The sequence below is a fragment of the Parasteatoda tepidariorum genome, chromosome 3 (genome assembly GCF_982258835.1).
Source record: "Parasteatoda tepidariorum strain Cologne lab strain chromosome 3, Ptep-v5.0, whole genome shotgun sequence".
NCBI lineage: Eukaryota > Metazoa > Arthropoda > Arachnida > Araneae > Theridiidae > Parasteatoda > Parasteatoda tepidariorum.
The window spans coordinates 15040040-15066297 of record NC_141757.1 but is presented as its reverse complement, the minus strand read 5'-3'; the positions used below and the strand labels follow the sequence as shown (position 1 = coordinate 15066297).

Here is a 26258-nt window from a genome sequence, read left to right as displayed (position 1 = left end):
TTTATATCGTGTAAAGGAGTTATAAATCATCTTCTTTCTTGAAATTCCTTTGTTGTTCTTATAAACTTTAAATTTCATCATTTAATATTTCCGAAAAATATTTGCGTTTTTGGTTTTATTTAGGCGTTTATTAATTTGTTTGAGAAACAAAGTGTATTTTTTTTTAAGAAATACAATACTTTACTTCAAAAGTTTTGTTGAAAGATGATTAGTTATAGATTTTTTTCTGTAAAACAATTGTAAAGTTTTTACAACAGAAAATGTATAGTTTGCAATTGCTATAGTTAATAGATTGTTTTCTGGTTGAATTTTTCATTTGAAAAATGATTTTACTAGCTATTTTATAAAAATCTGTTAACTATATTTTTTTAATTAATAATTGCTAGACATTTTAAGACTGTTTATTGATTAGATAGTTTTAATAACTTTATTTTAATATATTTGTTTCCATAAATTTTTATATGTTATATAACTAATCAATTAAAATTAATTACTTGCTTTGTTTACTTAAAGCTAAATCATGCCTCGTGGCAAAATTGAGTTTCTAAGATAAGATTTTCAATTAGTTTTACTGCACTAACAAATAACTATATTCATTTACTCAAGAATATTTAAAAAATTCTATTTAATTAAATATATGGAGAATTTGAGCGGTATAAGAAGATATTTAACTCTGAATATAGTGTGTTTTGATAGGATTTTTTTAAAATTGTTTTCCACTATATTGCTATATTAAAAGCATTTTTAGTATCTTACATGTTATGACAAAACTATATTATCATGCAATACTTTAGGGTACAAATTAAATTAGGCTGCCGATTTTTAATATGCATTATTGTTAAATATTTAAGATTTAAATAATCAATTCTTGTAATAAATTTATTTGAAAGTATAATTTTTCCCAGTATTCCCAGTTTTATTTCAAAAATATTTAGACAAAATAGTGCTTTAAAATCCTGCTTCGATGGGGGTTTTTTTTCCAGTTGCGTTTCGATTTATGGAAATTTCGCTCTTCAATTATGGTAAATGATTGTGATTGATTATGAATATTTCACAAATATCGTACCGTATCGTGATTCGCACACATTGGAAATTTCGTAAAACTGTGATGTGATTTTTTAATTGTTTTTCTTCGGCTATAAAAGTTCAGTTTCTATGGTGCCATCTGTGGGATACTTAAGAAAATAACAATCGAAACTCTGAGAGGAAACAGTTATGGTCTGTCACATAATTTAACAACAAGATTTTTTTCGTAAAAAAAATAAGAAACCTTTGCTGTTTTCTTGTTATAAGTATTCAAAAACAGCAAGGACGTCTGGTATATTTTAACATGATGCAATGATTAATTATTTTCCCAATTTGTGTCTTATGTTTTCTATACCTTTTTCTTATCTTTTACTAATTTAAACTCAAGAACCTTTAGACTTTTCGTAAAAATATTTCTTTTTTTTCTGTTTTGTTTTGAATATGTCTCGGCTCTCATGGAACTTTCTGATCGTTCCAAAATTGGTTCGTACCCATTTGTGCTTATTACGTTGTCCCTACATTTCATAACACTTTTAAAAAATTGGTTCAATGTTGAACATAATATTAGTAACATAAACTTTAATAAGTTGCAAATTTGCTGAAAACTGAAAAAAAGAAAGGTTTTAATTAAATCCTTTTTCTGCTGAAATTCAACCATTCATTGCCATGAACCTTAACAAGTTGCAAATTTGCGGAAAACTGAAAAAAAAAGAAAGATTTTAGTTAAATCCTTTTTCCTGCTGAAATTCAACCATTCATTGCCATAAGCCTTAATAAGTTGCGAATTTGCAAGAAATTAAAAAAAAAAAGAAAGGTTTCAGTTAAATATTTTTTCTGCTGAAATTCAATCATTCATTGCCGTAAATTCACAGATCATCGTTGTTGAACACACCTTAGAACACTTGCAAGTGTATCAGGAAGAAGAGAAACTCTATATCATTTGGTAAGAAACCAATCTGCTCCAAAAAGTATCTCCTTTAATTTGAAAACAAGTCAGTCTAAAATTAAAAAAAAAAAGAAAATAATATATACCTAGGAAATTTCTTTCTGTGCCATTATTTATGTTTAACTTAAAATTGATGCTCGAATTATAAACTATTTCAATATTTAAAAAAAAATTAAAGACATATTACCGGTATTTTGAACCATAATCTCATTCAGATATGCTTCTTCCTTAATGAAGTGCCTAGTTGAATCATGCTACATTGCAAATTAATCTTCACCTCCAAAGACAAACTTTTTTATGGTTTCTCATTGATTGACCATCTTGATGGCAACCATCATTGATTCAATCATGAACCATTATACTTTTTGATGGTAACCAACATAAGTAACCATCACCTTAATGTAGGAATTCGTACTGATTTATGACGGTTCAGCATAAAAAAAATCCAAATTGCTTTGATTCCTGAGAACCGACAAGAATTCCCATTAAATCATCATGGAAATGTATAGTTGAAACCATCACAGATCATCATGGATTGTTGGTCCATAACAGTCAAACTTCTCTTGATGGTTAACCATCATAGCATTAGAGTGTCATTTTCCATCATGGAATGGCGGAAGTTTGTTGGCATATCCAAAACCATGAGCACGTGATGGAAATTGTTGCATGGTGGTGACCATCAAATGATTTTGGACCATCAAATGATTTTGGACCATCATGAATAACACTGAAACTAACATAAACAACATCAAAATTTTTTGATGGGTAAATCAAGAATTTTGACTTGGGCTTACTTGATTTTACAGTACTACTTCCAACTGAAACACGGTTCAGCTTATATCATATTGAAATTGTAGCAAGTTTGTATAGTATTATGGTTTAAAAAAGAGCTATGAAGTCGACAGTTTAAATGTTTGACTCTAAACTTTTTTGAAAAGAGCGTTAGGAAAACATTTATATTATTACTAAATAAATGTTATATTCAAACGATATATTTCTATTTTCATTTGTATGATCAGATTTAAAAGTATTTCATTTAAAATAGTACTTTATATTATAACATGTTAGATGGAAATATAATAAAAGTATACTTGCTCTAAATATTGAAGAAAGGAGCTAGATGTTAAATGAAGCACCCATTCACGTCTGGCAAGTCTTGAGAATGAACGGCTATTTTTGATGCCAGTTCACAAATAATAGATATCAATATCTATTTTTTTACAAATAATAAATATCGATATCTCACAACCACATTTAAATATCTTATAACAAGAAGATTTTTCACAAATTTTTCTAGGCTGAGGAAACTATTACAAATATGATTTATCGAGTTAATTTGCGCATCTTTTAAACTGAATTTTCAAATGATCTAACTAATTTTCCTTTTGGAATTTATTTACCTCTTTAAGTAGTTTAATTGAAATTAATAATAACGAGAATGTCTACGCTATTATGTTAATGAAATAGCTTATTAAAACTTATTAAAGTTTAATTAAATATAAACAAATGCTCAAAAATGTGCAAATGTGCTAAATTGAATTTGTGATAAGTTATAATATAAATAATTGTCATCATATTGATTTTGGTACTATATTTTGTTAGCATACCAATTATATATATATGTTTTTAAATATTTTTTTACTTCCAACAATTTCGATTTTTCTTTTAATCTGTAGAACCTAATTTTTAAGTAGCTGGAGTCGAGCTAGTTTTTCTGACTCAAAATCATATACTTTTAACTCCGACTCCACAGCACACTGGTTCAAAGTACTAATACTGCGATTCAACTTCGAAATGTTTTTTTTTTCTCTATAAGCTCGTACGTTAGTGTATCTTTTGCATTAATCTACAAAATACCAATAGACCTACACCTGAAAATATTGTTGAAATTTTAATTTATGAAGAAAGAAAACATATAGCTTGGGATGGTGTGCAGCATTTAAATAGGCTTAACGTAATTTAAATTTCGATTAATATTTTGCACCTATAATATTTTATTTCATAAACGTCATTGAACAATTGACCCAATTGTTTGGGTTTACGACTACTAATGTTCAACTCCGTAGCCTTGGTAATTTTGAACCAAATCCAGAAGACGAGAGAACTCCTGGATCAAGTATTTAGAAAAATTTGCCTATAAGTATGACTTTTTGAGGGAATTAACTAGCATTTGCGTTATATGGAGAGGAAAACCATGAAAACCTCCCATGGTTTGCCTAACGGCAATGGAACTCTAACCCATGATCCTTCTACTTTTCAGGATATTTTACATTAGCATTATGGTCGGGGCGTGTCGGATGCGGAATTCGTATCGAACAGCCATCGCTGGGATTTGAACCCGGCTCACCTCATTGAAAAGCGAGCACTCTGTTCTCTGAGTCACCACGGCCCGCACCTATGATATCGTTTTTTTTTTAAATTAAAAAATAAAATTTCAAATATTTCAGGATAATGTTTTATTTTTTTTAAATTAAAAAATAAAATTTCAAATATTTCAGGATAATGTTTTATTTTTTTTATAATATAGATTACTAAAAGAAAATGGCTTAAAATTTATACCGCGGTTAAAACTATTTTTAGTAATAATAAATTCAACAAGCTCCTTCCTTCAAATTTTTAATTATTGAATCGTTGCTAATTATTCGAACTACGTTAGGTGATTGTTGAATATTCTTAGAATATTACTAATGCATGTCAAACCTCTTAGTTCTAGCGTAAACAACAGTCATTAATCACATGTGTGCAAACTAATCATTTCTGAATTATGATTATAAAACATAATTGTATAATGTTGACGGAAACTAATAATTACATGTATAAATCTTAGATGATTCATGCTGATGTTTCATGGTAACTATAATTAAAATTTATAAGTAATATTTAATAACAGTGTAATTAAAAGTTGAAATAAAACATTAGAAAAATTTGCAAAGACTTTGAGATTAACTTCATCTAATCGACATGGGAAAACAACTTTTTGTAGGAATTTAATGTTTCCCCCAACAAATCAAAAATCAATATAAAAAAAATCCATATTTGTTATTAAAAATTTAATATAAATAAGTTCACTCTAAAAATTAATTGTGCAAAAATTTGTCAAAATAGCTCTGAAAAACACAGAATTTGAAAATGTATTCAAGATTGAAACAGCCCTTGCAGCAAAATAACTTGGGCTTTCATTGGGCCAATATTCATGAATCTTGGCTCAATAATTGTTCTAAGGGCTATTATTTTTCTGATAATTTTAAATGACAAAAAAAAAATAATACTCGATCCTTACGTTTTTAAAGACTATTTTCATTTTATTTTCTTGACCTAATTATATCTAAGCTTTTAAAGTGTTTTTGATTCAGTTATTTTATTTTATTTTTTCCCTTAAATTGTTTTATACCCATTGGCAAAATGGGTCTTATTTTGGATTTGATGGCGTGCATACACTTTTCAACTGTGTTCAGTAGTAATAGTAAACAGTACGCATGCGTCGTCATTGCAAGCGTTGCTATGGTAACCGCTGCTGTTTTTTTTATTTTTTATTTTCACTAGTAGGCATTTTTAATGTAGTATTTACATAATAATAGTTTAAAGTATTTTTATATTCTTTTTATTATTAACGTATAGTTACTGGCTTGACGGTGATTTCAATATAAATATAAATGTTGAAGAAGGAAAAGTATTGTGTGACGTCTTGAAACACGTACATAGGCAGGATTTGAAAGCCAATCCGACGACAAACATCAATGGAGACAGTTTTTGCAACCCATAATTTTAAATGTTGTGGCTTTTAACGGAGTCAATTCAGAAGGAAAAAACATTTGACCAATGGGTAACCAGTGATCGTAATAGGGCGATCACAACTTTTATTTAAAAATAATACAGTCAAGAACATGCAGGTCCACGTATGTTGCACGTATAGCGAAATTTATGACAGCGTTTAATAGTCGAGTGAAATCACATAGCATTACGAGTATTTAATTATTATTTTTTAAAACTTTTTTTTTTCAAGAACAGCCCACCTACTTAAGAACAGTAAAAGCCATACGACCAATCAAATGTGCAAAGAACTTTAAAGCGCAGTAAAATTAAAAATAGCTTTCTTTGGGAAACCATTGAACCAAAACGGTATTACAATCTTAGTTTTTCTACAATTGAATGTTAAAGCTATCTTTATTCAATCGAAAAATAAAAATAAATCTTAAAAAGCCGTGGTTGATTTGCTACCTAATCATCCAAATCAATCTTCCATATCGAGAAAAAAAATAATGAATGAAATAATAAGTTTCTTCTGTTAACTTATGGATTAATAACTACAGAAAGTGATAAGCACAAACAGAACAAAGGGCATACGGATTACTAGGAAGCAATAGATAAGTATTGTTTTTAGACATAATAAAGATAAGCGCTGCTGCTTCCAAAGAATATAAGATATCCTTATTTTCTCAAGGAAATGAGTCGCTTATTCCGGTTATAAATATACAGTCAATTATCTTATTCAATGCATCTTGGCGGTTCCTTTGTTATTTCCTCTTGAAGCTTTGATTAATTTTAAACGCAATTAAAATGTTGTTATGATGAACAAAGAAATGTTTTCTAGAAAAAGCTTTTAATCAAATAATGAATTAATTAGTAAATGGAATAATTTTAAAATATTAGTGTTGAAAAGAATTTCGCTAGTTAAGTGATAATTAAAAAATAATAAATAGAAAATCTGTACACTTTATACTTGTATTTATTTTGCCACAGCTCTTTCAGCCATATATATATATATATATATATATATATATATATATATATATATATATATATATATATATATATATATATATATATATATATATATATATATATATATATATATATATATATATATATATATATATATATATATATATATATATATATATATATATATATATATATATATATATATATATATATATATATATATATATATATATATATATATATATATATATATTTAAACTTCAGTGTTTTGTATCTGGTATCGAAAAAGTCACTTTCTTGGTTAATTCGCTGTCAACCAATCTGTAGCTCCAATCTGTCTTATAACCATCTTATGAGATTTTCTTTTATGACATGGGCGGTATCCATGGCTGCTTAAAGAATGACCAGAGAGAGCCCACCTATTAGGTGACTAGACAGCCTTGATAAAAACTGAAAGATGTTGGACGATGGTGATTAGCAAGGCAGGACGGTGAAAACTCATTGAGACGGCCTTGGCCTAACACGGGTTGTAGTGCCGAGGAAGAAGAAGTCTTTTGCATTGACTTGTATAGTGAAGATTTTATTTATTCATTCCCTTTTGCTTAAGCACAAAAATCATTATAACTTACGCTAATTAATGATTGGCAACGTCAAGTTTTTTTAAAAAAAATTATTATTATTTATGTTTGTTTTATTTTATTTATTTTGTGCTGGAACAAAAAATGTTTACGCTAACGACTGTATGGCTTTGACAATTTTATCCTTCTTTTTTATTTATATATATATATATATATATATATATATATATATATATATATATATATATATATATATATATATATATATATATATATATAACTGGAACGTATTAAAATACAATTATTTTTATTAATATTACAATTAGAAAGATCTAGTGAACATCAATACATATAACCATTTTATACTACCTAACTAATATTACTACTAATAAAATCATATACGACTCAACTAATGCTAATTGTTATTGTTTTAGATAACTATTAGTATTAGAGTCGTAAACTATCATAGTAATAAACGCAAACGATAAAACATGATCCAATAATTATAATAATCAGACTCTGTTTTTATTAGTATTGATATTAGACTGAGATTGCTAAACTTCGCTGACACTTACGTTATTTCAATGTAACAACAAAGAAATAAATAAAGCTAATAGAGAGGACAGTTAAAAACTTAAATAACTGCCTCACCCATTTTCTAAAAACACGAATTTGTAACCAAAAAAAATTTTTTTTGAAAAGCTTCTCATTAATATTATCGGCCTAAATTTGATTTTTAAAAAAAAATAAAGCAGGTTTAATACTATAAAGGTTACTCCGATACAGAGCTCGTGGCTACTTATAATTCCAACATAATTAAGTTCTTGTAATTTGTTATAATTTGTAATGACGTTTAGAAACTGTTAACGTTATAATAAATTAACATTTCGATAGCATGTTAAACGTTATGCTAAAGTAAATGTGGTGAAAAAATTATTATTAATAAATATTTTAACTATATTATTCAAATGTTTTTGTAATTTATGTAATCATTTTATTCCATCGTTGCAAAGTGTAACATTACCACACTGTTAAAAATTATGGGGCTTATTGAACCATAAGAATGAACTAATATACTGCAAACTTAATATAGTGCCAAATTGAACCAATTTACAGAACTTCTGAAACATGATTATACGAAACTTTGTTTCATCTTAAACCTTGACATGGAACAATTTCGCACCTTAATATGCTTTCAGTAACTTAGTATCGTGTATTGGTCCTGAAATAAATTTTTTTTATAGTGTAGGATAAAAATTTTACAATTGTGAATTTTAATTAAAATTTTACTTCATATTTTTCTCTTTGTCTTTTTTCTTGAATTAACTTCCTTATTTATCTAGACAAAAAACACTTTTTTGAACCCAGATTATTAATTTATTTTTCTGATTTATTAATTAATTTTTATTACAGGATGCTGCCAGAGCCGTGTTATCTCGTCTGGAAGCTATTGCCTTAACCCAACGTCACAGCTCTCCAAGACCACGATCTCCAAGATTAAGTCCTGTACACATCCCTCTCTCACCCGGCACCCAACAGCATCTTCAAGTACCCCACATCACTGTTAGAAGACACAGATCACTGCCTGATCCCCATGCTATACAAGCGAGAAAGAAACAGCAACAAATGGAGAGAATGCATCAACACAGAAGTGCTTCTGTTAGGTTGCCTGTGAGTAGCTGGTGCTGCCATCTATCATCCAATAAGAAAATATAACAATATTTCGCGAATCACTATTTGAAATATCCTATGAAATTTTCGTTTATTAATGTGGTAAATTAGTTCAGAATTTTTTCATCTTTTTATCTTCAATAATCTCATCTCAATAATTTTTCATCTTTTTATCTTCTATCTTTTTATCTGCATAAACTATTAAATACCATTAAATATGAAGTCTCTTTGTTAAAATTAGTAAAAATTGTGTGATAAATTTAATAATTAAAAATTAAACACTTTTTTAGTTGTAATATTTTTGAAATTTTATTTTGAAACTGAGATGCAAAATTTTTTAAAGAAAATTATGAATTTTCAACCAATAATTTTGAATAAATAATAGTGTGTGAGGTCTCATCATCAATTTAATAACTTACCTTGACACGACAATCAAATTGAAGATTATTTATTTAGAGTTTTATATTTTAGATCAAAATAATTAAATAATTTTTAATAATATTTTCTGTAGTTTTTAAATTGAATTTCGCTGTAACACGATCATATTTTCTTGCTTCGTAAGAAAACAAGGAAAATAAATTATTCAAAATATCATAAATTTCAACATGTAATTAATAAAATATAAAACTTAATGCTCTAAATTAAAATTTGTAATACTCTGCACTTCAAAAATTTTTCAAGCTTAAACTTGGTAAATTTAGATTGTTAAAGTTTTGATGTTGTGCATTATACTATTAATGTATTGATTAATTATAAATTTTCCCAGTGGTGTTGCCAATAATTAATAATATTGCTTTCATATTTATTCAGTTAAATCTATTTAAATCTGATTAAAATCATTTCTCTTATTAAAATCACTTTAAAAAAAAATAATGTCTTAAAAAAACTATGCTAATTATTCCAAACTTCACTGGAGTGAAGTAAAAAAATAACTGTAAAATTAAAAATAAAAATCACTATTACCAAAATATATAACGACTACTGGAAATAAAACTAAATAAAACTATCAAAATTCAATGTTAATAAATCATTTCATTTATTGTTCTCCATAAAGTTTATAAAAGTTACTTTCCTTTTTAACTTCAAAAATGCTGCTCCTTGAATTTCGTTAAGTTTTTAATTTAAATAATACGTTTGAACTTTTCACCGAATCTTAATTGAATTCAAAAACATTTAAAGGATCACAATTATTGAGAATATCGGAGCGTATCATTATACAGGGTTAGGCAGGAAAAAAAAATATAGACAAACGATTTTTAATCTAATTTAATTAAACATAAATAAAATAGAAAAATAAAGGAAATAATAATAAGAGTAGGGTTTTGCCAATTAATAAATTTAATTGGTTTCATATTTTTTATAATAAATTTAACTGGCTTCTGCGGCGATGCAGAGCAGCAAATGTTTATTGAAATTTTCAGTAATGGGCCGCAAGATCTCATCTCATTCCCTCTGAAGTGATTTCTTTAGAGAGTCCAAGCTCTTATGCACAACTATTTTATTAATATTTAATAACCGACGTAGAACTGCCGACCTTATAATGAGTTTTCACCTATATTTCAACTCCGTATCCTTGTAATTTTGAACCCAACCCAGAAGACAGGGGAACTTTTTAATCAAGCATTGGCACAAACTAGCCTTCATGGAGGACTTTTTGATGGAACAAAAATGCATTTGCGTTACATGGAGAGGGAAACCCCAAAAACCTCCAACTGTTTTACCAATAGCAAGGGGACTCTAACCCATGATCCTTCTATCACTTAGAACATTTTATATCAACACTATGCTAGGTGTGATCCGAGAGCAGAATTTGTCATCCAGCCACAGCTGGGATTCGAACTTGGGCACACTTTTGGGAGGCGAGTGCTTTATCCCCTCTGCCCCCATCATATAGATTCCTAATCTTTACTCCCACTTAATTTACAAATAAAATTTTAAAAAAACAACTTTTAACGATCTGTGGTGATTAGATTAAATAATATTAAATAAATTGATTCAATAAAATTAATAACCACAACAGTTAAATAATAATTAAAAAAAGAAAAAATCATATTAAGTTACAATGTAAAAATACAAACATGATTAACGACAGCAGCATTTTTAAAAGAGGTGAATGTTCACCGGTCAGCAAGCCCGAATGAATGTTTATATTCAGCTGCTGCCAGATTCGGGAAACTAAAGTTTGAACACCAAAGATGTTGCCATCTTATAAAAAGGTTGAGGGAAATTTTTTGCACTGCCACTTGGCGAGCAGAGTTCATCGCCATCTGGTGAGAAGGTGGTTCACCACAGATCCATTACCAAAAGTAGTCGTGAAGTCAGAATTGGATCGCCGGTTATAATATAAAGAAAGATGGTTAGGTCTTTACTTCGTGTTTATATCGTTTAAAATGTAGTTTTTTTATTACTCTTAATACAAGATCTTCGAAAAACACATTTAAGAGCTATTGCGGATTAGCCATCATAATAGTAATTTTATTCCGTTTTTTTTTCCAGGGTCATCGAACGATTCCAGAGGGAGATGGAAAGTTTCGAATCATCGTCAAGAAAACTCGTCCACTTTTGGGGATCGCTATTGAAGGCGGCGTAGATACGACACAACCTTTACCCAGAATAATCAGTATTCACGTAAGCATATATACAGGGTGTTCACCAAATGAGTGACCCATTTTGGACGCAAATTAAAAAAAGAAGAAAAAAACACCGTCAAAAACACATCAAGCCGCTCATTGCTTTGTTATTACAGTTTGTCTACGGTAAGAACTCCCCCCCCTCCACAAAGTCTAAGACCGTCTGTTGCTATGGAAACAAGAATGGCTCATTTAAGGGAGGGTAGCTTTTCTTCACTCTGGGCTAACACAATAGACCGAAGAAAAAGATTCCCTTTCTCACACCTGTCCTAAACAATGACCCCATACCCCTACTTGAAATAGTTATACCTCGTTACCATAGTCACCGCCACTGGTTCAGACGAGTGGCTATGAGAGTTAGACAACTTTAGACAAACTATAGAAAAGCAATATATTTCGAAAAATACGTAGCGTTAAAAACAGTTCCAAATTTCGACACTAGGTTCGCCACCTCTCAACTTTCTGTCTGTATTCCAATCCGCTGTAGGAATACAGACAGAACGTCTACTAATTTTCATTGAAGTCTCATTGAGTACGTTCATGCTAAAGTTTGCTGTGCAAACATGGTTTATTCTATAGAAAGACTAATATTTCGAATATTAAAATTTCAACAAAGCCTCAAACTCTTGCTGGCATTGCAATGCACGTTGTACGTTTGTAATGCACGTAAAAACTGACTTTGAAGCATATTATTGCTTCAAAGGGCAGCTATATTAACAATATTGTTACTCAGGTTTTAGCTACCAGCGCCACGTTGTAGTGAAATTGAAAACTGTTTTTAACACTATGTTCTTTTTTTCAAAATTTATTGGTTTTCTAATAGCAATGCAGCAAGCTGCCCATTTTTATCTCAAACTGTGTTCTTTTTTATTAGCGTTCAAAATAGACTACCCTGTACAATCTATATCATGTTTTTAATTATAGGATTATCTGATATTTCTTGATGTTTCACAAGAATCCATAATAATGAGACAAGCCAAAAAAAAAAAAAAAATACTATAGCAGCTTAATTGAATAACTGCACTGTTGTTCAAAATAAAGAAATGACTTAGACAAACTTGAAACATAATGTTTTTATTGAAGCTTACCTAGAATTCATTTTCAAAGAAACTATGCTTCTTAGACCACAAAAGTTCTTTCGCGAACATTTTTACCGTCTAACAGGATTCTGTTCCAAAACACAGCTCTAAAAACGGTGAAGAATGGTGCCAGGCATATTTCATCACTGTCTTTAGATCTGTCGGTGAAGTAAGTAAGGTGGTCATTTCTTTTATACAGAACATAAATGACCACCTTACTTACAAGACTTATGTCACCCATGTTTGTAGAACAATCCTGAAAAACTCATAAGATTTAGGCACTCTACAAAAATTTCATATGCAAAGATTGGTTCAAAATATAAGTGACTTTCGGCCTATATCAGAAATTGATGAGGCATGTTTACAGTTTTGCATTTGATATTGAAAATTTTTATTAGAAAGTTGAGTTGTGATACTTTAAAAAGTAATAATATTGTAGTATGTTCCGGGGTTATTTATTATCATCCTGCGTATTACATTTTTAAAACTATTAGTAAAAAAGAGCGTACTAGTGTGATTCTAAAATAGTAACATTTCATGCACATTCTGGCTAAGTAATAGGGACTAAAACATTTTTAAAATGCTATAGTTCTCAATGCTAAAGCATCTTGCTCGTTGTCAACTCCATAACTGCAGTTTAATAGAGGGTATAGAGATACATCTTCAACAGGTATATCTTCTTCCTCTTAGTAAACTCAAAGCTCTAATTCTTAAGGAACACTTTCCGTAAAGCTTAAAACAATTGTTATAAGATCTTCGTGAAATATTTCGTAGTACTACTGTAGGTCATCATAATGTGGATACCAATAGTTTTTTAAAAACAACTTGTGAAGTATGGTAAATCAGGAAGAAAATCTTTAATGGATTAAACACAATTTGAAAAAAAAGCTGCAGTTTACGTGCAACCGATTACATTTCTTTGAAGAATATTTTGTTTCAACTCCACTTGCAATATGTATAAATTTATTAAATTCTTCAACTTTACATAAAATTACACTTTTCACAGGATGTTCCGTATTATATATATTTAGAATTCTTGTCACAGTAGTCAAGAAAGTATACATATTAGGCTTCGCAAAGCTAGAGAAGAACAAAAACGCTATCGAAATCAGATGAATCACTGATGAAAAACATGCCAATGAAACACCAAAACTTGTTCGATTGCGCAAAAATACAATGGGCAAATGAAAATTGATTTGTTGGAAACATTAAGATCATCAGACCATCAAACTTGTTTGGATTTTTTTTTCTCATACTCACTTCTGATTTGAAAGAATTTGATTGCATCTTTGTTTTTTATGACAAATTTAAGGAAATGCATGTCAATGGAAGAGATATCAAACGTCTAGTGGAAAAGAACTATAGTAGGAGAAATATGAGAGTTCTGCCGCTTTCGGAAAAAACACAGCCTCCTCCATGAGGTAAAACTTTCATGAGGTTCTTACCTCAGATAACTCTTCACCCAATCTCATCTTCCTCACATTTTTGGATTTTGATCAGTGAACTTATTTTGATTAGTGAACTGTGTGCAACAGGTGGTGTGGATGATTATCTGTAGTAAGAACCTAATGAGAGCTCTACCACATGGGGGTAGGCAGTGTTTTCCTCCCAATTGAGACAGATTCCTTACTATAATTACATAGTACTTATAAAACTATGGAGATATACTAAAATACTGAAAAGTTTCTAATTGGTTGTTTTTTTAGAACTCTGGTGCAGCTTTTGACGCCGGTGGACTAAGAGTGGGTCATGTGATTTTGGAAGTGGATGGAATCAAAATGAGCCGAAAGCCTCACCACGAGGTTGCTCAACTGATAGCTCACGCTTTCTACAACACTGACAGAGATCAAGTTGAGTTCCTGGTCATGGAGACCAATAAAAATGTGGAATCAGAAGTTCGTCGAACTTCCATTATGGTGTTTGATAAGCTCAACATGGGAATGGGATAAATATACAACGTAAGATTTTGAAGTTTTAAATTAATTTGGTATTTGATTTGATATTAAGAAGTTGATCGAACTTCTATCACTGTTTGATAAGCTCATATGGTATGGGATATGGAATGGGATAAATATGCAGCGTAAGATTTTTAAGTTTTAAATTAATTTGGTATTTGATTTGATATTCAGAAGTTTGTCGAAATTCTATCACGGTGTTGATAAGCTCAATATGGGAATGGGATAAATATGCAGCGTAAGATTTTTAAGTTACAAATTGATTCGACATTTTAAAAAAATGAGGTGTTATAAAACCAATTAAATAATATTTTAGATTTTCTTTTGTATGATTTTCAAAGCGATTGTCAATGTAAAAATATAAATTATTTTGCACTGGCTGGTTGGAATTTTTAATTACAATGACAAATTTGATTCTAGTAACCTTTCGGCCCGTTATAAGTTTTATAAATATGGTATTGTTTGAGTATAGTGAATTTTGTTTCAAGACAAAAATTTAAAAAGTACACCTACAATGTCTAAATAATGCTAAAAATTAAAGATATTATTTTTTATGCTATAAAGAATAATTATGAAAATAATTAAATGTAGTTTTTTTTTTCATTGTATTTATATTTTCTTTTAAGTCACGTATTTCGAAGTAAAAATCTCATTTTCTTCCATCATTTAAAACTCTGGTCTCAGGAGGTATAACACGCCTACACACCGTCTCGTCTATTTACATTATTCGAATTTTCTCTGATTTCCTAATTCTCTGATTCACTCATCTTAGCTCGTGTATTTAATTCTTCACTAACTTTCTAATCTACCTTTTCACTACATCTTCTATTCAATGATTCAATCTAATTTTTTAATTAATTGATTAATATTAAGTTAATTTATTCGCTGGCTCATTCATTCGCTTTTTTCCCTCTTCAGTTATAGTTCGAATTAACCACTATTAATACATAAATATTATCAATTAATAGAAAAACTAACGACAAATAACCTAATAAAAAATAAACGAAAAATGCTTCTATCTAATTTTAATAATACGCGTCGCATAGTTGAGTTTTTTTAAAATTAAACAATATCAGAGAAATAAAATTTGTAATTAAGTTTTCTTCTTCTACCTGGCACTACAGCCCAAATCAGGCCAAGAACATTTCAACGAGTTTCTTTCCAACAGAGTCTTTCAGATGCTTGCTGTTTCTAATTCGTCACCTTGAATGTTTTCAGATCTTTCTCAAAGTCATTATGTGTGGCAGTCAACCCATTTTCATATCTCACCTGGTTTATAGAACGTTAACATCTTAGTGTGGTTTTTGTTTTCTGGACTTTATTAGTGCCTAAGATACCTTATCCAGTTCGATTTTATGATTTTTACAATTTCTGATTACCTAACATCGATTGTAAATTTCATGAGTTTAAATAATTCGCCTGGCGCCTGATTTTTTTAGGCTGCGCTGAAAATTTTAGGTAGAACTTTCTGAAATTAGTAGTCTGCTTTAAGTTTGCTTACTCAATGTCCAACCGTAGAGGACTACTGGTCTAGTTTGTGTTTCTAATACTGTTTTTATTTTTATTATTAATAATGATCCTAGTTTGATCTTGGATTCGCAAATGTTTAATTGTTTAAAAATTAATTTTTAATTAATTGTTTGAAAATATCAAGCGGTAATCAATTTCAAAATTCATTTAATTTTTAATTTTGACTGTTCCAAGATATTTAAATTCAATGATTCTCGCTATTTTTTGCAATGGCTCTGGGGATAGAGCTTTCGCTTTCCAATGAGGAGAACAGGGTTCAAATCCGAGCGATGGCTGATTGATAGAAATTCCGCATCCGGCTTGCACTGACCACAGTGCTGACGTAAAATATCTTCAGTGATAGACGGATCATGGGTTAGAGTCCCTTTGCCATCAGGCTAACCGTGGGAGGTTTTCCTCTCCATGTAATGCAAATGCGGGTTAGTTCCATCAAAAAGTTCTCCTCGAAGGAAAATTTTTCCCACTATTTGATCCAGGAGTTCCCTTGTCTCCTGAATTGGGTTCAAAAAGCTACGGAGTTTTACCGAGCATTAGTAGTCGTCAACCCAGAAATGTGGGTCTGCTGTACAACGACGGTTATAAAATAAAACCATATGATAAAAATATAGTACTTTAATGCTTAATAGCTTCGATTTTATATGAACAAAAATCTATCTATAAGCTGATTACAATTTCTTTTAGGTAAATGGATATACTTCAGAAGTTCTGAGGATCAGAATTCATCGACTCAAACCATTTAATACTACTAATAATGAAATTGATACACCAATCCATGACAAGGAATAACAATCTAAATAGCTGAAGAACTGAAACAATTTATTGATGCATAAGATTACCACTGATGTATCAGATTCAGAGTATTGGAAAATTTCCGTCAATGAACCAGATCCAGTTTATTGGAACATTTCCGTTGATGTATCATATCTTTAAACCCTCTCTGCAAATGTATTTCAAGTTTGAAGGGAATCCGAACTTTTAAGAAACACATCACGAACATATCAAGAGCTTTATTTTGTGTATCATGTTGTATAAGTGTTTTTGTATCATACATATGCATAATCACTATTACTGTTTTATGTCAGCAAAACTGTTAAATGTGCGTAAATATTGCATTAATTGATATTTAAAAATGAGCCATTTCTGTATATCCTATTTTTGAAGATATGTTATTTTTTTATGAAGACTGGGTGAAATCTATATAAAGGAAAATATCTATTAGAGTTTTTAACTATTAATATCTATGAAAGGAATATTTAGTTCTTGTATATACTACGAATGCTCCTAGTACTTAAGAAAGAAATTTAAAATTAATATTTCTCAGACTTAAAGTGTATTTGATACATTCTTTACTGCTGTATTTCACCCCTTTCTGTTTAAAAATAACCCTAAAATGAAGAACGTTTCTAGCATTTGTTTTAATTATACTGAGTAAATTTTTATTCACAATGTGTTTTTCATTAAGATGCTCATACTGTGTCGCTTTGTTTTTATTAACGATATAAAAATAATTTATATTCTGGAAAAAAACAAGTGCTGTAAATGTCTTTAATTCAAAAAGAGTAGGTTGTACTGAGAAATGTGGCTTTTAGATAAAATGAATTTTTTGAAAAAATTACCAACAACCCAGATAGCAAAGTAAGGTTTATTTTAACTCAGCAAAAACCTTTTAATGTAAACCTAAAAAGGCTTGTTATGCGGTTTATGTGTAAACATTCTAACCTTAAAACGAGATCTGAGACAATCTGCTCTATTCAACACACATTACCCTCATCCAAAACCTTGGAAAATAACCTTCTATATAAAAACCTTAAATCAAGGTTGACTTAGGGTTTTCAATTATTAAAAAATCCTTTAATGAAGCTAGTCTTAAGGTGAAAATAATCTTAAATATAGGTAATTATAAGGTTTATTTTCGTATAAACATGTATGCTCAGCTAAAATCCACCTTGTCATGAAATTTTAATGGACGATGCAATTTGATCCTATCGCTAGTGTGACGTCAGCTAAAACGTCATTATGCACCTAAGTGACCATTTTACCTAAGTGGCAATACTTTTCAAAAAAGAGTTAAAAAATAATTTTTAATCCTTTTTGGATGAAAGGTTTGAAACTGCAATACTTTTGCTTCATTGAAAAAAGGTTTTTAATACAACCATTTTCGTGACAACAAAAGAAAAATTCCGACTCAAGATTGCTGTAAGGTTACTTGCTTTCTGGGAAATTTCTTCCAAAGAAAGCACTCTCATGTCTTCACAACACTTCGTGTAAGGTTTTTTTGCAGAAAGACTTTAGATAGACTTTAAATAGACCCTGTGTCTCCTTTTCTGAGCTATGTGGTTTTTTTCTTCAAAGTAATGGCGTCATCAAAAGCATGTCTCGTTCCTTTTCACACTAGCATAATTTTGGGACATAACAACAAATGAAACATAATATGCTTAGTATCTCTTGCTTCGAAGAAGATAATGATTTTGTATTATGCCAAGGTTGACATATTTAGTAAGGCTTTCCTCTCAACTAAGTTGTTTTGTTGCAGAATTCCGGTCCACTGGAAATTTCTTAATGATTTCATGCAAGACTCATGCAGTGCATTGCACTCATTGTTACTGTATAGATGTACAAGGACCAATGTTAATTAAACACCTTTGATTAAGGATGTAGTTTCAATGTGTGTGGATTTTAGATATTATATCTTGAACTATACAGTACTTATGTCATGCTAGATATCCTCACTATTTTCCTAGCTAATGCTATGTTCATGGGTACTTCATTTAAATATTAAGTAATTCTTGTGAAATATAAATGGTATTGAAGGAATGTATCTAAGACATAACGAAGGGAAAACACCACAATTTTGCATAGTTTGAATCAGCGATTGTCTTGGAGATTTCATTGAATCCACCACTTTCTAAAAATTTATTTATCAGTGAAATTTGTTTTGTTATTTAAAAGCCACATCTCTCCTATTTCATACTTATTTAAAATTAAGTGTTTAATCTAATATTCAAATACATCAGAAAACACATGTCCGTTTGCGTACTCTAGTAAATATTAGCACTTATCGACTTAATCGTGGTTACATAGATTGAATATCATATCAAACGCATTTCGAAAATCAAATCATTTCGTAAATTTGGTACGAAATCATATCATATTGTACCAAATTCATCAAATCAAAAATCATAAGGAGTTTTGGTAAACTTAAAAAAAAAGAATATTTTGATTTTTATATCGTTATGATTTATACTGAAAAAGCTGATAAATTTATAAAAAGAAATATTCTTTATAGTAACAAAAACATGACTTAGAGTTACATTTACCCATTTGCATTTAATCGATGCAGGCTACATTGTAACTTAGTAAAATATATAATTTTTGAAAGAAATATCGTGCTAAACTGCTAATACAACGACTTAAAATTCAAGTATAAGTGATAATACTATTTGTACATAAAATATACAAGAATATTTCAAAATATCTTTTTTAAAGAATGAATCACTGCATGGATTAAATATAATTTTTTCCTAATATTCACATATCTAAAAAATATTTTTTAATGATTCTATCTATTTTTATCCGATTAGAAGATATAAATTAGCTACATATATAATATTTTTAAATATGAAAAGATGAGTTATAAATGCAAGAATATAATTCTCAATTTCCCAAAGGAAGTTTGTGAGTATATTTAATTTTAATCTATTAAGTATCATATCTCATCGATGTTTAAAATTTGTTATTATATCTGAAATGTGTGATTGTGAATTGATTGAGAAATCGAAAGGTAATTAACTGATTGGATTGTTTTTAAAAAGATGACTATAATTCTCATTTTTACCATTGAAATTATACTCCATTTGTGAATTCCATTTCATTTAATTTAGAATGGAAAGAGGAATTAAAATGTAATTAAATTATATGATTGTTTAAAAAAGATGACTATAATTCTCATTTTTACAAATGAAATTCGTGAATTCCATTCGTGAATTCCATTCCATTTCATTTAGAATGGAATGAGGAATTAAAATGTAATTAATTGATATGATTGTTTTTAAAAAGATGACTATAGTTCTCATTTTTACAAATGAAATTATATTCCATTTGTGAATTCCATTCCGTTTAGAATGGAATGAGGAATTAAAATTTAATTAATTGATAGGATTGTTTTTTTAAAAAGAGGAATATAATTCTCATTTTTACAAATGGAGTTATATTTATTCCATTCGTGAATTCCATTCCGTTTAGAATGGAATAAGGAATTAAATTAATTAATTGTTTAGATAGGATTGTTTTTTTAAAAACATGAATATAATTCTCATTTTTGCAATTGGAAATTGTGAATCTATTAAATTCTTATTTATTATTTGTCATTGATGCTCAAAATCCATTATTGCAATTAAAATTTTGAATTGATTTTGAATGCATATAAGAATCAAAATCTTTTTATGATTTCAATGTTGCTAATATGATGCTGTCTGTACGATCACGTGTTGACAAACATTTACTATGCAGAATGTAAAAATATGAAATTTAGAGCAGTAGATTATATTGGTTGATGGTCATGTTTCTTGAGTTTGTTGAAGAATATGGTAAAAAAATAGTTATATGGCGTTTTATACAGAGTGTGTCATACATGGAGATATACACTTTAAGAGGTTAATAAAAGATTTTCATTAACAACGTCGTTAGGTTTAAACCCCAAATCAATTGTTTTTAAATATGACTTGCTAGTCGTAGCAGCTACAATGTGCATCCAAAATGTATCAACTAAGTGACGTTATAAGATTTTCGTTATGAAAGGAAAAAAGTTTATAAATAAAGAAATTTTTAAATTGTGCTAATATTAATGTTTTGCAAATAAAATCTGAAACTTGAATTAAGCTGTTTGTATATTTCAAGTTATAACGATTTAGAAATATATTTTAACTACCATTTTCTGCTAAATTTTCATTAAATTTTTATTTTTTTAGAAGTACTAAACATATTTTTAAGCTTTTTTTTTTGAGATCGCATTTCACTTTTAACATCCCATGTAATAACGTGAAAAATATTTATTTCACCATCAACAGCTAAGAAAATATGTATTACATGAAAATATTTCTTTGGTTGCTAGTACTGAAGTAATCAATGGGTTGTAATTGTGATTACTAGTAACCATGGTTTTGAGTATTGTCATTCATGGTAATGAATGACAATAATCATCTGCAATGATTACAATAGTAATCATAATTATCTGAAATCAAAATAACAAATTATTGATTAATACTATTATATTATCTGTACAGTATTAATTATTTTTTTGAAATCGGCATTTAAAGCTGTTATTCCCCTTGTATACTCTATTTATCAAATACCATGTATTTATTTTAAACTATGTTTAAATCTATTTAAACTATGCTTCTATGAAAAATAAGTTTTCTCCTACATTTGTAAATTAAACAATTAAATACAAATATTGTTTTATTCCTGCAAAGTGTTTTCTTAAAAAAAATCTCTTGCATTAAAAAAAAACTGTTCCGTAGCAACTTAAAAAAGAAAGTATTTAACAACAAAATATTTTTACAACTCACTGGTAAAGGTTATTTAAACTGTTTGTGATATTTGTTTTTAATATGTGTACTGTATTTATACATTTTTATAATGAAGTACAGTGTACTTTTAAGTATACAGGGTTATTACTCTGTGTTTTTTGAATGAATAGAACGTGAAAGAAACTGCTTATCGATAATAGCAAGCTATCAGGATGGAGATAATATCATCAATTGTATTGTGATTTTAGGGGGAGAGGACTTAAAAATTAATACAAAATATTAAGTTTACTTTCGAATGGATATTTTTGTGTCCTAATGGAAGTTCTAACGGGTTTTTGTAAACATGGTTTTAGCCATTTCGGAGTTCTTACCCTTTGTTTACCAAATATAAACAAACTATAAAACCCTCCCTTATCTATTAACTATAAAATCGCAACAACTGCCATTTTATTTTTTTTCTGAAAAAATTCATATGTTTGCTTCCTATTTTTTAATAACAATAAATACTATGTACTAATAATAAATAAATATTTACAAATCCCTCTTTACTAATAATAAATAATTATACAAATAATAAATATTTTATACTAATAATAAATGAGAACTTTGCATAAAGAACAATATACGTTAGCAATATAGATATTCGAAAGTACTAGAAAGACTAAAATATCTATATTGCCCAAAAGCAGTCAAAATGACTGCATTGTGAAAGAATAACTAATGTATAAAAAATAATTTTAAATTAATTTTTAATATTTTTGATATTATTTTCAGTTATATAACAAGTTATTCGTAAACATCAATTATAAAAATAATTATAAAAGTTACTAAATTCTAAGAAATTGTGTCATTATATAAACCATTGTTTTTCTAATTGAAATTAATAAGCAGTCAAAAGGACTTCCTTGAGCAATCTAGTGTTAAGAATTTCTTCCAACTTTTACTCTCAAATTAAAATTTTCAAAATTTATTTGTTATAATTCCTTCTGCTTTTCAAAAAAATAGAAAATAAATGGATTTGAAGATTTTACGTAAATATTTTTCATATCCCTCTTTCATTGTCATCAAAAATGAGCAAATCATAAGCCTTGGTCCCACTTAGGTGGTTATGAACTGCTCATTCATTTTATATTAAGAAATATATTTCATTCATTTTATATTAATAACTGGATAAATATTATTTTGCCCTCAGTGGTTATGGAATTCAAACATGTCTTAAATTTAAAGTCGTGATAATATTTTCTTAGTGCAGCAGTTCCCAATTTTTTCATCCTTAAAATCCCTTTTAAATCTTTAAAACCTCCTTTTTCTTGCAGCGAAATCTCGACTTATTAATATTTTTAAGTTTATATTTTTCGTCAGACAGTTGAATTTGCAGAGCTGGATTGGCATCTTAGTTTATTTCTGAATTCGAGTGTTTAGTTATTGTAATTGCTAAAAAATTAGCTGAATTATGGTTTTCGTTGAAATAAAAGCGTAAAAGTGAAGGAGATCAAACTTTTCAATCAAAACAATTTAAATTTTAACACATTGTCTTATAAATGCATATTCTTTTCATAAAACCCTTTTGAACTCAGCCACAGAATCCTAGCGTTCCGCGGAACACCTTTTGGGAACCACTATCCTATAGCATACCTGCCAACTTTTAATCCCTTCCATTATCATTTTTCCCAGTGGTATTAAAATGGAATTAAAACTTCAATTTTAAGCAAACAAATACGTTGTATATGAGCAAACTTAAGTTGACAACCATGATAGTAACGCATATTAATATATGTGCTTAATTTTTGTAAGAATAGTGGTGATCAATATCATTTAAAAATTAAGATTATAAAAGAAAAAATAGTATATAATTACTACCACTTTAAATATGAAAATAAAATCCGGAAGAGTTGGCAGGTATGCTATAGATGATGAATTTTAGAATGATGGTTTACTAGAATTTCAGTAATTTAAGTGTGGATATCACGAAATTGTGGGATTAATTCCAGCAGAAAACCACTATCATAAGAGATAGTATAACTCACTTATTTTTTTGTAGCTGCCAAATCCTTTTGTAGTAAGCAAATCCTTTTTATATTTTAATCGCTCATATTGATTTCAATTATCTATAATTGCTTTCAAAAATTTATATCATTCTTACGAAAGCTGTAAGGTTCAACACATAACTTACACACAAAATACAAATTTGATTCGAAATTTTTATAGTAAAACTGGAGTACACTGGAATTTCGGATTTAAGTACTCAGTTTAACCCGTTTTATCCCGACTTTTTAAATTGAAGTGGTGCAAAAAGTGGCTTTATGAAAAAAGTGATGTAAATATGTTATTCAACTAAATGGCTAATATCAACTATTTGTCACCATTTCAGTTCGAAATGTCCCTGCACCTTATAGTTATACATTTAGTGATAGAAACTTAAATCACTAATAAATTATGGTGGAAGCGAAACTTTTAATTCTCCTAGATAAAAGACAAAATTGAAACAATTGTCCTACCACAATATATGTTTTTGAAAAAGGAAACTGTCCTATAAATATGACGCTGGACACTAGCAGGTTAATGAGCAAATATTAAAAATGATATTAAGAAATCCCTTTGTATGCTAAATTTATAAGTGTTGTAATTTTTTGTTAAGTTTATAAACTATAATGCATCACTTTTGTATTTTTTGTGTACTCGTAATATATATCATTATAAATTTTTTTTAACCAAAACAATGCAAAAATTGTATGTGCGTTTGTTGTATTCATTATAAATCGTTATTTGTGTGCAAAAACAAATTGTATATATAGCCTGGAAAAGTTTTTAGTGTATACAATTTAAGCACACATTTTGTAATGTAAATGTGCCGAAATATCAATTGCATAAATACTGCCAAAATGTTTAAAATATATAATTTGTAAAAATGGGGTTCTTAAAGTGAAGGATAAAAATGTAAAGCTGATGACCAAGTTTCTGTAAAACTAAGAGAAATTTTATACTTTCAACTTTCATTCTAACTTAAAAATGTCTCCTTAGAGGGTTCTCACGATCTTAAAAGTATTCTAACGGCACCCAGAAAATGTACTACTACTAGTACAACCACTAGTACTTATAGGGATAGCAGCCACTCCACTTTAGGCAAAAGATTTTGTGTAATAGAAAATTAAACACTGAATTTAGTAGAATTTTTATAAATTTTTAGAACATTTTAAAGCTTTAACGTGATATAACTGGAACTAGATAGCTATTTTTATATTTTAAATATTTATATGGTGCAAAAGCATTCTATTTTATAGGGTATAAAACATAGTATAGGGCAAAATCATTCTTAATGGAATTTACAAAACCAAGAATAAATTCTAATCGTAAACTTTGTTGACACAAGGTCTGTTAACACAAGGTTTGCACCTCTGCTTCTAAATTAGATTTCTCCTTTTTTTTAATAATAAAAATAGGTACTACGAGAACTACTTTGATGCATGGGAAAATTTTATGCAATGAAAACATATCTTGTATTTTAAAAAAAAAATTATAAAAATGATGTAAACGTGCATGATTTCTGAAAACTATATCAAGTATTAGCATAATTTTTACATTGTTTAATACAAACTTATTTATAATAATTTACGCAAATATATTTAAATAATTTAATTAATTAATTAATTAAGTTACTATTACATTATTATTAAATTAAAATATTTAATTAATTAATTGCTTAATTTAAATATTTTTTTAAAAAGTTCAAAATATTGGTTTGGAGGGAAAGTTCTGTCGTCAATCAATAGTGATGTTTTGCAATCCATGTTGGAAAATAATCCACATTTAACAAGTCGACAAATTGCAGAAGAGTTTGGCATTCATCATACAACTGTTGGAGATCACATTAAATCTCTTGGGTTTGTGTTAAAGCAAAGTGTTTGGGTTCCACATGAAATAACGGAAAATAATTTTTCTGATCGTGAAAGAATGTGTTCATCACATCTGATTAGAGACAATGTGGAGCCGTTTTTGGACAAGCTGGTTGCTGGAGATGAAAAGTGGAATCTTTACGAGAATATTAAGAGAAAAAAATCCTACTGCAAACCAGGAACATCGTCAGCAACAGTTCCAAAACCAAGTATCCATCAGCGAAAAGTACTGCTTTGTTTGTGGTGGGACAGGAAAGGTCCAGTGTACTACGAGTTGCAGAAACGGGGAAAAACCATCAACGTGGTTCTGTACTGCAATCAGCTAGATAAATTAAAAGCTGCTATCAAAGAAAAAAGTTCAACATTAGCGTCCAGAAAAGGAATAGTGTTCCACCACGATAATGCTCGCCCGCATACTGAAATGGTGACACTACAAAAACTGAATGCGTTAGGATGGGAAATCCTTAGTCACCCACCGTATTCACCTGACATTGCACCATCAGATTGTTATCTGTTCAGATCTCTACAAAATTATCTAACGGGTAAAAAATTCAAGTCTTTTGTAAGTGCTTCTAAGGCAGTTGCTGACTATTTCAATTCTAAGGACGAGAACTTCTACAAAACAGGAATTCACAGGTTACGTGAAAGATGGCAACAGGTTGTAACAAATAACGAAGCATATAAAATTGATTAATATTAA

At 28.8% G+C, this 26258-nt stretch overlaps 1 protein-coding gene across 1 annotated transcript in view; it reads left to right on the top strand.

Moving 5' to 3' along the window:
* Nucleotides 1–19346, top strand: part of dysc (whirlin protein dyschronic) — a 396379-nt gene extending 377033 nt beyond the window's left edge. Inside the window, exons 11-14 of the mRNA XM_021146525.4 lie at nucleotides 8686–8943; nucleotides 11440–11571; nucleotides 14359–14610; nucleotides 16819–19346. Coding sequence (XP_021002184.3) covers nucleotides 8686–8943; nucleotides 11440–11571; nucleotides 14359–14601 — 633 coding nt within the window. The 3' untranslated portion in view covers nucleotides 14602–14610; nucleotides 16819–19346. The remainder of the gene's footprint in view (nucleotides 1–8685; nucleotides 8944–11439; nucleotides 11572–14358; nucleotides 14611–16818) is intronic.
* The last annotated feature ends 6912 nt before the right edge of the window (nucleotides 19347–26258 follow it).